At 38.4% G+C, this 13001-nt stretch overlaps 1 protein-coding gene across 1 annotated transcript; it reads right to left on the bottom strand.

The window, feature by feature from the left end:
• Positions 1–6876: 6876 nt before the first annotated feature.
• Positions 6877–10793, bottom strand: SPINK9 (serine peptidase inhibitor Kazal type 9). Its single transcript, XM_059916028.1, has 2 exons — positions 10689–10793; positions 6877–7020 (listed from the first exon to the last, which is right to left on the bottom strand). Exons 1-2 carry the CDS (start codon positions 10791–10793, stop codon positions 6877–6879), a joined length of 249 nt encoding a protein of 82 aa, XP_059772011.1.
• Between the last annotated feature and the right edge of the window lie 2208 nt (positions 10794–13001).

The following is a 13001-nucleotide window of genomic DNA, read 5'->3' as shown; positions in this document are numbered from 1 at the left end:
CCATCTGGTCCTGGGCTTGTATTTGTTGGAAGATTTTTAATCACAGTTTCAATTTCAGTACTTGTGATTGGTCTGTTTATATTTTCTATTCCTGGTTCAGTCTTGGAAGGTTGTACTTTTCTAAGAATTTGTCCATTTCTTCCAGGTTGTCCATTTTATGGCATACAGTTGCTGTAGTAGTCTCTCATGATCCTTTGTATTTCTGCAGTGTCAGTTACTTCTCCTTTTTCATTTCTAATTCTGTTGACTTGAGGCTTCTCCCTGTTTTTCTTGATGAGTCTAGCTAATGGTTTATCAATTTTGTTTACCTTCCCAATGAACTAGCTTTTAGGTTCATTGATCTTTGCTATTGTTCCCTTCATTTCTTTTTCATTTATTTCTGATCTGATCTTTATGATTTCTTTCCTTCTGCTAACTTTGGGGGTTTTTTGTTCTTCTTTTTCTAATTGCTTTAGGTGTAAGTTTAAGGTTTTTTTTTTTTTAGATGTTTCTTGTTTCTTGAGGTAGGATTGTATTGCTATAAACTTCTCTATTAGAACTGCTTTTACTGCATCCCATACGTGTTGGGTCATCTTGTTTTCATAGTCATTTGTTTCTAGGTATTTTCTGATTTCCTCTTTGATTTCTTCAGTGATCTCTTGGTTGCTTACTAGCGTATTGTTTAGCCTCCATGTGTTTGTACTTTTTACAGTTTTTTCCCTGTAATTGATATCTAGTCTCATAGCGTTGTGGTTGGAAAAGGTGCTTGATACAATTTCAATTTTCTTAAATTTACGAGGCTCGATTTGTGACCCAAGATATCTATCCTGGAGAATGTTCCCTGTGCACTTGAGAAGAAAGTGTATTCTGTTGTTTTTGGATGGAGTGTCCTATAAAGTTCAATTAAGTCCATCTGGTTTAATGTGTCATTTAAAGCTGTGTTTCCTTATTTATTTTCTGTTTGGATGATCTGTCCATTGGTGAAAGTGGGGTATTAAAGTCCCCTACTATTATTATGTTACTGTCGATTTCTCCTTTTATGGCTGTTAGTATTTGCCTTATGTATTGAGGTGCTTCTACGTTGGGTGCATAGATATTTACAATTGTTATATCTTCTTCTTGGATTGATCCCTTGATCATTATGTCTTGTCCTTCCTTGTCTCTTGTTATAGTCTTTATTTTAACGTCTATTTTGTCTGATATGAATATTGTTTCTCCAGCTTTCTTTTGATTTCCATTTGCATGGAATATCTTTTTCCATCCCCTCACTTTCAGTCTGTATGTGTCCCTAGGTCTGAAGTGGGTCTCTTGTAGACAGCATATATACGGGTCTTGTTTTTGTATCCATTCACCTAGGCTGTGTGTTGGTTGGAACATTTAATCCATTTACATTTAAGGTAATCATTGATATGTGTGTTCCTATTACCATTTTCTTAATTGTTTTAGGTTTGTTTTTGTAGGTTTTTTCCTTCTCTTGTGTTTCCTGCCTAGAGAAATTCCTTTAGCATTTGCTATAAAGCTGGTTTGGTGGTGCTGAATTCTCTTAACTTTTGCTTCTCTGTAAAGCTTTTGATTTCTTCATCGAATCTGAATGAGATCCTTGCTGGATATAGTAATCTTGGTTGTAGGTTTTTCCCTTTCATCACTTTAAATATATCTTACCACTCCCTTCTGGCTTGCAGAGTTTCTACTGAAAGATCAGCTGTTAACCTTATGGGGATTCCCTTGTATATTATTTGTTGCTTTTCCCTTGCGGCTTTTAATAATTTTTCTTTGTGTTTAATTTTTGTTAGTTTGATTAATATGTGTCTCAGCATGTTTCTTTTTGGGTTTATCCTCTGTGGGATTCTCCACACTTCCTGGACTTCATTGACTATTTTCTTTCACACGTTGGGGAAGTTTTTGAGCATAATCTGTTCAAAATTTTTTTCAGACCCTTTCTTTTTTTCTCCTTCTGGGATGCCTATAATTAGAATGTTGGTGTGCTTAATGTTGTCCCAGAGGTCTCTGAGACTGTCCTCCATTCTTTTCATTCTTTTTTCTTTATTCTGCTCTGCAGCAGTTATTTCCACCATTCTTCCTTCTCACTTATCTGTTCTTCTGCCTCAGTTATTGTGCTATTGATTCCTTCTAGAGTATTTTTAATTTCAGTTATTGTGTTGTTCATTATTGTTTGTTTGCTGTTTAGTTCTTCTAGGTCCTTGTTAAACGTTTCTTGTTTTTTCTCTATTCTGTTTCCGAGGCTTTGGATCATCTTTTCTATCATTACTCTGAATTGTTTTTCAGGTAGTTTGCCTATTTCCTCTTCATTTATTTGGTCTTCTGGGTTTTTATCTTGCTTCTTTGCCTGCAAGATATTTCTCTGTCTTCTCATTTTGTCTAATTTACAGTATTTGAGGTCTCCTTTCTCTAAGCTGCAGGGTCGTAGTTCCTTTTGCTTCTGTTCTCTGCCCCTGGTGGTGAGGTTGGTCCAGTGGCTTGCGTAGGCTTCCTGATGGGAGGGACTGGTGCCTGTGTTCTGGTGGTAGAGCTGAGTCTTTTCCCTCTGATGAGCAGGGCCATGTCAGGTGGTGTGTTTGGGGTGTCTGTGAGCTTAGTATGACTTTAGGTAGTCTGTATGCTGATGGGTGGGTTTGTGTTCCTGTCTCATTTGTTGTTTGGTGTGAGGCAACCAGCACTGGGAGATGCTGGCAGTTGGGTGATGCCTGGTCTTGGATTCAGTTAGAGGCCTCCATGAGAGCTCTCAGTGATTAATCTTCCCTGGGGCCAGGAATTCTGTAGTGGTCCAGTGTCCTGGACTCGGTGCTTCCACCCCAGAGCCTCAGACTTGACTTCTAGTCAAGGACCCAAGACCCCACATGTCACTCATCCCGGCAATAAAGGGGATTTAAAAAAACAAAAAAGACTAACAAAAGCCCAGACAAATGGTAAGCCACTCTTAAAAAACTCAATTTTCTATGGACTCAGAGTTTCTTTTCTTTAGAAATTCTGAAAAGTTTTCAGGATGTGTTCATATGGATGTTTTGTTGAGGTGTGTTTTATAGCTCTGGCTTCCATTCCAGTCAGTGTTTCAGCTTAGCTTTTGTTCTCTGAGAGAGACAGGAATTACCTTTTCCAGAAGGACCAGTTTATTTGATGTAGTAATACATGCTTTGCTTAAATATGAGGAAGAACTAACTAGAAATGAAACAGAGTGAGATTTCTTAGAATTTGAGTAGGGAACAGGTTTTGGCAACGTATCAATGTTTAATTTTTTACTTTATTTTATTTGGGTATCTTTAAAATTTGATGGCAATTTTCTTTTCATGTTACAAATGACAAGGGTTGACTAACCAGGTGGTGTTGCAAGAGATGACTGTAGAGGACAGGGGTGTAATGGGGAGTTCCAGGCTGTGAGTGTTCAAGGTAACCACCATCTCTGTCACTCTTTGGCAGCCTCTACAAAAACAGTCATTGCTCTCTGTTATTTGTGTGTCTGTGGATTTTATTTATAGGAACTTGAAGAAACCATTCAGAGCTTGGGTTGGTGCAGAATGCAAACAGATGCTATACATTTCAGTTGAATCAGGAGTTGACATCTGACTTCAGGGTTATCTGGGATAAGACTCCATGGTTTGCTTCCTTACTTGTTGATAGAAGTCAAATTCAATTAATTTTAGTTTAATTCACTCAATTTATAAAGCATTAATAGAACACCTGCAGCATGCCAGCTGTGAGCTCACAATATAGCAAGAGACAGATATTTATCAAGCCAGTGAGAATATAATATGATACATGCTAATCTAAGAGGACCGAATACATAGGAGGAGATTTTTAGGAAAGATAACACTGGGGCTGAATCTTTTTAATGAGTGGAAATTGGTGTTGGAAAAGTGGGAAAAAGAAGTGTAGGAAGAGGGACCAGCATGTGCAAAACTGCAGAGTGCATGCAAGGTTCTGAGAGTGGTAAGCAGTCTATATCAAAATGTGGACTGGAGAGGGATGAGGTTGCAGAGTGAGGTGGCCAGTACCGGCAGAGGTGTAGGTGGTGTCACACACTAAAGGAGTTTTTGCAGGCAGATGACAAGATGAGATCGGTGTTTTAGAAATATCACTTTGGAGGCAGTTGGAAAATGGATTGTGGGGGGTGGCTCATAGAAGAGGCTTGGGAGGAAGAGTGGTTGAAAAATATGAACTGGCCAACAATTGTCGGTGTTAGTTTCTTATGTTCCAATCTTTTCCTGTCATCTCTGCTTGGAATGATGCTTCTCACTTCTTAACACCATGGGTGCTGCCCCCCACTCTGCCCCCATCTCCACCCCTGCACCAGAGATCTTTATCTTTCCCTAATTAGCCAGTCTCAGCCACACATACACACACATACACACACACACACACACACACACACACACACACACACATACATATATATTTGTTTGGTATCTTTTTAATATTATTATTCCTATGTAATCTTAAAGCTTCACGAAGGAAGAATGACTTTTTATATTTGTTTTCTCATTAATGCATTTCTAGCATTTAACAAAGTGATGCATTTCTAGCATCTATCAAAGTGTGGATATTTAATCAATATTTGGTGAAAAGATACATGACATCTAGTCAATATTTTCAATTTCTTTTAAGGGTTTCTTTGAGGAGTGCTTTTTAAAAAAAAAAAAGAGAAAACAGAAGGAAATAATCACAACAAACACTATGCTACTTGAATTCTTTGGAAATTAGCACAAGTCATTGTGGTGGACAGTCTTGGTCCCTAAAGTTCTAATGGGTTTGTGAGATCAGAACACAGCTCAAAAGGGCTTGACTCTAACTTCTCTTTCTCCCTCTTTGCAGAGATCACATAGTTAGATTTTCATATGTTAAATGCTTATATAATGTGCCTCTGTTATAATCCAATTGAAATGTTGCTTAATTTTGATTCAGTGTTACTAAACATATTTGTATAATATAACATATACAAAATGCTGTACTAAGCATAGCAAATAATTTTTCCACAGAACATAAGCTCTAAGAGGGCAAGACCAAATCTATTCTATTCACTATTGTATGCTACGAAGTCTAACCTAGACACAAAGTAGGCATTAATAGGTACGTGTTAATTGAATAGAGGCACAAATAGATTAAAAAGTTTTGCAAGGCACACTCTCTGTTCTTTGGAACAAATAATATGATCTTTGGAACATATAATAATATGGTTTTGGGAATATATAATGTACTAGTGGGATAAGTTAAGTTTCAGGTCCTAGACCTGAGATCAAACTTCAAGGAAAGAAAAACATGGGAGACATCAACTAATTCATGGGAACTTACACAGCTTTCCTGGACACATTTACTAGACACGTTTTACAGACATGTTTTCTGGGAAAAAATAGAGAGCAGTCTCAATCTAGGGTAGCTTTCAATGTCTTAAACACAAGGGACATATAGTGAAACAGTATTTCCTGATTGTTGTGCTTTAAGTCTCCCTCTTTATCTGTTTATGCTTCAGGAATACACCAGAACTAAGTTATGCACAGGGGATGTTTTCCTAGCCTGGGCAAGAAAAGCCATCAGCTTTAGGTCCTTTGGTTTTTCTAGTTCCCACTACTGGTCTTAATGGGCCCCTTTTCCCCAGGATGTGGCCCTAAGCTTGTCTGTTAGACATTACCCAAAAATTAAACAAATCTAGAAGATTAAACTCCTAAATGAAGAGTCAGACGTATATTTATTTTACTTTATTCTACAAGCAAATCAAGACATAATAGTGACAAGATTAGGCAATATGGCATAGATTATATGGGAGAAGAAATGTGTCCCTTGTGAGTTGTAATCACAAGATAGATTCAACATTCTCCAAAATGTACAAATTTAAGTTTGTTGTTAGTTTTCCTGTGGAGAGAAAATAGCAACAAATGAGAAATGCTGAGGCCATAGGCATTTCATTAACATCCAAACTTCACCAGTGAACCCCTCAAATTGTAGCCAAGTCTCTCCATTTATTGATGTTTTTAAAAGGAGTGACTGCAATTTAGGGATATTTTAGCAAGTGGTGCTGATTACGTAAGGATGAGGCTCATAATACCTCCCTGAAAGCATATTTTAATGGATTTTTTATTTAAAGAAGACACACATAAGCCTTTTTTCATGAGAGTTCGTAATTCTATTCATAATAAAAAAGAATCAAAACAATATGCCCTATATATTAGATGCTTGTTTTCAGTCATGTTTATTTTGAAAATACTTAAAAGGAACTGTACGTTTCTATACACTCTAGTATATTATTCATCATTTTGTGCTTTTTGAGCTGATACTGATATATCTTTTGGATGATTGCTTTGTAACCTTTAAACTACTTTTGGCTATTTGATTTTCTAATTTAATTTTATTGTACCTCCAACATATATTTTGTTGAGAAACCATACTCAGAAGTGGAACAAGTGCTTTAGGTTTTTCAGATAGTGTTTCCTTTTGTACCAATCATTAAGGAACTCTAATATATCCAAACTTAGTTGTGGAAGCTGAACAATAAACATGGCTCATTCTAGCAGATGTGGATTGGCATGCCTGGGAGGAGGGACGTTCCTTGTCCCTGAAAATAAACCAAGCATGGAATGTGAGCCAAACTGGTGAATTTTTTGTGGAAAGAGTTTAAGCAATAGGTTAGTAGGTGGAAGTTGAACTGGATGACCCTTAAGTTTCCTTCCAACTTAGAGATTCTAGGATTCTCTCATTCACTCTTACTGTCAGTATATGTAGTGATACAGTAATACCAGGGACTCCCAAATCCTGTAAATTGTGAAAATTATGTTCATCAGAGTCAATGTGAGATGATTCACATATTCCTTATACCATAAACAACTTCTTCTACTTGAAGTACATTTGTCTTAACACATAATTATTAACCCTTAAATATAGAAAAGAGAACTATTTCAATACTTTCTTAACTTCATAACAAAAGTAGCAATCATTGCTGTAAGTTTTGCCATCAGATACATGAATTGGTGCATATACAGCATAACAAACTCTCTCTTTTACTGGTGGTAACTTTTTATAATTACTACAGTCAATCTGGAAATACATATAAAAAATTTTGAGTTCCTTAAACAAAATTTTTATTCTCAGGATATAGAATTTTCCAAGCAAGTTTAGAAAGCTCTCAATGCATTTGTTTCTTATTCCAATTGTCTGTCCTCATCTAACCCCTTTGAGATATATTAAATAAAAAGATTTTTTATATCACATACAAAATCGTGAGTGATAAACTTCTTTATGGTAACTGGTAACTGAATCATAATTTATTTTAAAATAAAATCTTTTCCACCATACTGGTTAATGCATCAGTTCTCAACACACATGGCATTTTCACAGGTGCAACCATTCCCATGGGATCAGTTTTCTACATGTCCTGCTACTTCTCTATTGGACTTAAAAAGTTCTATCTGAATCTAAGTATGAGATATATTATGATGATAACTACTATAGTTATAAGAATTACTACGTCTTAGCAATATTTACCGTTAATTATTGGTAACAAGGTACTTGGTATGTGCTTCACCAGCACGTAGACAGACAAATATATTTTAACATTGTAGTTGAGAACAACTGTTCTCAATTCCTGGAGCAAAGCTAAGGTGATAAGCTGCCTGCAGGAGCAAGTAGGCAATTACCAAGAAAGAATTTTCTAGGTTTTTCATCTTTGAGCAAATTGAAGTGTGGACATTAAAGTCAAACACATCGGAATTCAAATCCTGACTATACGACCCTGGGACAATTATTTTTCCTCTCTAAGCCTTACTTTCTTTACCTGCAAAATGAAGGTGATAACTGTATTGTAAGGTTAAAGTAAAACATAGGTGACTGAGAAGATATGTGTGAAATGCTTAGCAGTACATGGCGTGGAAAATAATGAATAAATGATAGCTATTAATTTTATTCCTTGGCTTTACTTCCAAGTCTACAGTAACTCCAGTTCCATACAGAAGAGACTACATTTCCAGCTCCTTCTGTCCCAGTTTCAGACATGATATTTTTCTTTTTTTTTAATTTATTTTTTATTGAAGTATAGTTGATTTACAGTGTTGTGTTAGTTTCTGCTGTACAGCAAACTGATTTGGTTACATAGATATTAAATATACTTCCATATATATACAGTAGGACCTTGTTGTTTATTCATTCTATGTATAATAGTTTGCATCTGCTGATCCCAAACTCCCAATCCATCCCTCCCCACCCCTTCACCCCCCCTTGGCAACCACAAGTCTATTCTCTATGGCTGTGAGTCTGTTTCTGTTTCATAAATAAGTTCATTTTTGCAGACATGACATTTTTCTAGTGGTTAAATATCTCCACTTGGATAACCTGAAATATGCTCAGACTTAAAGTTGAATTCATCTTCCGCTTCAGATATGTTCCATTAATTAATTCATCCATTCTTTGAGTTACTATACTCCATGAACCTCCTAAGGTTTAGGGCTGAGCTGAGAGCTGCCAATACAAAGATTACTAAGCATGAAATGATGACAGGGGACTTCAGAGGCTAGTGGAGCCTAGTGGAAAATGGAATTGCCGTGCCTCATGTTGGGCATATACCAGCATGACTTCACTTCTTCTCCTTGCCTGCTCAAACCCCAGTGCCAGGATTTATGTCATATGCACAGTCTGACCAGGCAACTACTAAGGCTTAATATTCATTAGCCCTTTTCATTCTCTCACAGCTAATAAATCATGAAGGAAAGCTTGAACTCAATCCTGACTCCAAATTTTACATTCTTAATCTCTTATTTTCTTTAACAAGGAAAACAAAAGACTCAAAGAAGTGGAAGGAACTGCCTGGGCCCTCAGGGTCACTCAGCTAAAAAGCAGTAGAGCTTGTCTAGAACCCAAACTGGCTGATGGCTAGCTTAAATTTTTACTACCACACCTTCAACAATAGTCATTATTTAATATGAGTAATGAAAAAAAGGTTAAATTAAAGTCTTTATTCTTTAAGCTAGAGAACAAAGATGTGTGTGACCCATTTAAACATTTTAAGAGTCATGACTTGTACTTACTAAGCTTTACTATGTGTCAGGTACTGTGCTAAGCCCTTTCCAAACATTATGGCTTTAAGTTTCACAGTATTGTAAAATAGGCAAATGTTGTTTGCCATGGCCACACGGTCAAAGAGCTGCAATTTAAGCCCAGGACCTTTTCATTCTGATGCTAGTGTCTAACCACTTTGTTCTACCACTTGCATTTTAGAAAGGCACATCCACAGTTTTTTAATTAATTAATTTATTTATTTATGGCTGTGTTGGGTCTTCGTTTCTGTGCGAGGGCTTTCTCTAGTTGCGGCAAGCGGGGGCCACTCTTCATCGCGGTGCGCGGGCCTCTCACTATCGCGACCTCTCTTGTTGCGGAGCACAGGCTCCAGACGCGTAGGCTCAGTAATTGTGGCTCACGGGCCTAGTTGCTCCGCGGCATGCGGGATCCTCCCAGACCAGGGCTCGAACCCGTGTCCCCTGCATCGGCAGGCAGATTCTCAACCACTGCGCCACCAGGGAAGCCCCCACAGTTTTTTAAATAAAGCAGTTTTTGAAACTTAAAACATAAATCTTCAAACATGTAGAAATTTAATTAATACATAGTGTCAAATTTTTTTTTTTACTGATACTGGCTTTAAAATTACACAGAAGTGGGGCTTCCCTGGGGCGCAGTGGTTGAGAATCTGCCTGCCGATGCAGGGGACACGGGTTCGAGCCCTGGTCTGGGAGGATCCCGCATGCCGCGGAGCAAGTAGGCCCGTGAGCCACAATTACTGAGCCTGCGCATCTGGAGCCTGTGCTCCGCAACAAGAGAGGCTGCGATAATGAGAGGCCCGCGCACCGCGATGAAGAGTGGCCCCCACTTACCGCAACTGGAGAAAGCCCTCGCACAGAAACGAAGACCCAACACAGCCATAAATAAATAAACCCAAAGTTTTAAAAAAAAATTACACAGAAGTAGTACTTTTATGTCGAAATGGGTATACAGACCTTTTGATGGTGTTTGGTACATTCTACATCTGTAAGATAAAGACAAAAAAAGTCAAACTCTGGAAGAACCTAATCTTATTAGAAAAAATAATCTTTGATTTCTTTCAGCCCTCAGCCTATCATAAAGATATAAGATTCACTTCAGGGCTGTGTGTATGAGCATAATATTAAAGATTGAAGCTCTTCACACAGAAATTTTTAGTTTCTTTTTTGAAGTGGGATTAGAGTGTAGCCCAAAGGATGAAACAGCTGCTATAATAATGATGAGTTTGTCCTGTTCTTTCCTACTTCATAGTCAGAACTTAGAAAATATTGAAAAACACTAGTTTTATATGTTGGAAGTATCTGCTGTAACAAGCCTAGATGGCAGAAGTTGGACCAGCAGTTGAAAATTCTAGCGAGATAGACTTCAACTCAATAATGGAAGAATAATAATAGTTCATGCTGCCAAATAATGGATTGAACTGTTTTATGATGAAGTGAGGTCCCAGTAAATACTGATGTTAAGTCCAAGCATAGTTTGGATGAATACTTCCCCAAAAAGTTACATGAAATGTTTGTAAGGATAAGAATTTGGCTTTAGTTGACCATTTAGGTCCACTTGGCCCCTGAGATGATATAATTTAGTTATTTATTGGTGGAGACCAAAAAAATTGCATTTCAAAAATCTTCTCTTATTATATTTAATGTGTATATTCCAGAATTATGTGGGCAGAAGATGACATGAGCTGTCAGTATCAGGTCAGGGGCAGAGTTATGAGGGAGATAGTCAGGGAAGATGGTTGTAAGCGCCAGAGCTGAGAGCAGGACAAATGCTGTTGCTCTCATGCTGCTGAAGTGTCCAAGGGCAGTCAGATGGAGAAAAAAGAAGTGATTTTCTGGTGTCTGCCCAGCCCTGATGGTTTCTACCTTATATATTGTCAGGAGTTCTGCCTCAGTTGTAAAATAGCTATTTCCAGAAACCGAATTCTGGGAAGAGGTCAGAAACATCTACTAGGTATGGAAATCCTTTAATTGTGAAAGAGAGATGATTATGCATGACATTTTAATAGATAATCGGACCCGATAAAGTTGGCATTATTTCCTTACCTCTTTACGTACATAAAGGTTTGAGTGCTTTCACATCTGTTACACAGTTTGATCTTCAGAACACATCTGACAGATGCTATCATTTTCTTTGTTCTACAGATGAGGGAATGAAGTCACAAGGAAGTTAAGTAATTTCACCGGCTTTACTACATATTCTTTGTTGCACTACTTTTTCCAGGAAGAGTCATCAGCATAGCAGCTTTATAGGTTTTAACATTTTCTCAGGTTCCTCTCCTCCCATCCCCTCCCCTCCCACACCGAAGGGGAAATGTTGGCAGTTGAGACCCCAGACTGGACACAGAGAAAAGGTATCAGCGTCCAAGTTTTGATTCAGCACAAACAAGCAATGATTCATGTTTTTTAGAAAGGGGATAATTTTTGCAAGAATCCCAAATTTGGGGGAGATGGTATAATGGGTGGAGCTGGTGAGCTACCTCATTTACCTGCCAGATCTCTGGTGAAAGCATCTTTATCAAGGGCCCTTGGGAGGAGGACTTCCACAAAGCCAATAATAAAGAGTTATATGACCATCTTAACCAAGAACAGATCTAGTGGATGCAGTGGCTGGACTGTCCCTGAAATTTTGACTGTGATTTTCTGGTCCCCAAATGCAGGCTGATGGTTCAAGAATGAGATGTTAACTTTGCCCTGGCATGTAGTTACATACAGGGTCAGTGATATCTACTAATATAATAACTTTCAATAGACAAGCCACCAGTCATTTGGTCATGATTTAAGTAAACTTAATTGTGGGACTTCTCTGGTGGCGCAGTTGTTAAGACTCTGCACTCCCAATGCAGGGGGCCCCAGTTCGATCCCTAGTCAGGGAACTAGATCCCATGCATGCCGCAACTAAGAGTTTTCATGCCACAACTGAGGAGGCTGTGTGCTGCAAGTAAGGAGCCGGTGAGCCACAACAAGCCCACTTGCCGCAACTAAGGAGCCCGCCTGCCACAACTAAGACCCAGCGCAACCAAATTAATAAATAAATATAAATAGATAAGCTTAATTGTGCTCTCATCAAACCATGCTTCACTTGAAGTCTTTGATAAAGGCAACAAGAACACGTTTTGGAATGTGCCAATTTCGCATAGAGTGACTCTATGAGAAGACCTTGGAAGCAGCTCTTGCAGTTTTGGTAGACGGAGTTGGAAGACACTGTCTATACCAGTAATAGAAGTAGTGCCAAAAGCTGAGAGACTAAAATTCACATTTGTTTCCCTTCAGAAGGATAAAACAACTGGAACCTGTGCTGGGATGGTCTGGAGGGCAGGCATCATAATATTACTGAGAGCTAACACTCTATACGTGTTTCGTTTTTTTTTTTTTTTTTTTTTTTTCAAATTATTTCAAGCTGTTTTCCTTTCCTTTTATTTTACTTTATTTATTTATGTATGTATTTGGCTGCATCAGGTCTTAGTTGCAGCACGTGGGCTCTTCATTGCGGCGTGCAGGCTTCTCTCTACTTGTGGCGCGCAGGCTCCAGAGTGCGCAGGCTCTAGTTGTGGCGTAGGGGCTTAGTTGCCCCGCGGCATGTGGGATCTTAGTTCCCCGACCAGGGATCGAACCCGCGTCCCCTGCATTGGAAGGCGGATTCTAACCACTGGACCACCAGGGAAGTCCCTCTAAGAGTCTTGCAGACCTGAATTCATTGCCACCTCCACCATTCCCTATGTGACCTTGTGCAAATTATTGAACTGCTAAAAGCCTTAGTTTCTTTATCTTCATTTGCTTATTCAGTAATTATTAATGAATATTTACTCTGTCTTAGAGACTATAATACAACTTTGGTATACCATGAATAATGAGAAACATTGTCACTGCCTTCATTGTAGCTTGACAAAGATTCCCTTCTTGACCAAACTTTAGTAAGGCTCCTGTGAGTTCTCTTCTCAACTGGGCCTTGACCTCCCCCCACCTCCTCTCCCTCCATCTCCCCTACACTTC

This window comes from Balaenoptera ricei, chromosome 3 (assembly GCF_028023285.1).
Source record: "Balaenoptera ricei isolate mBalRic1 chromosome 3, mBalRic1.hap2, whole genome shotgun sequence".
In the NCBI taxonomy this organism is placed as follows: Eukaryota; Metazoa; Chordata; class Mammalia; order Artiodactyla; family Balaenopteridae; genus Balaenoptera; species Balaenoptera ricei.
This window is presented reverse-complemented; position numbering and strand designations above follow the sequence as displayed.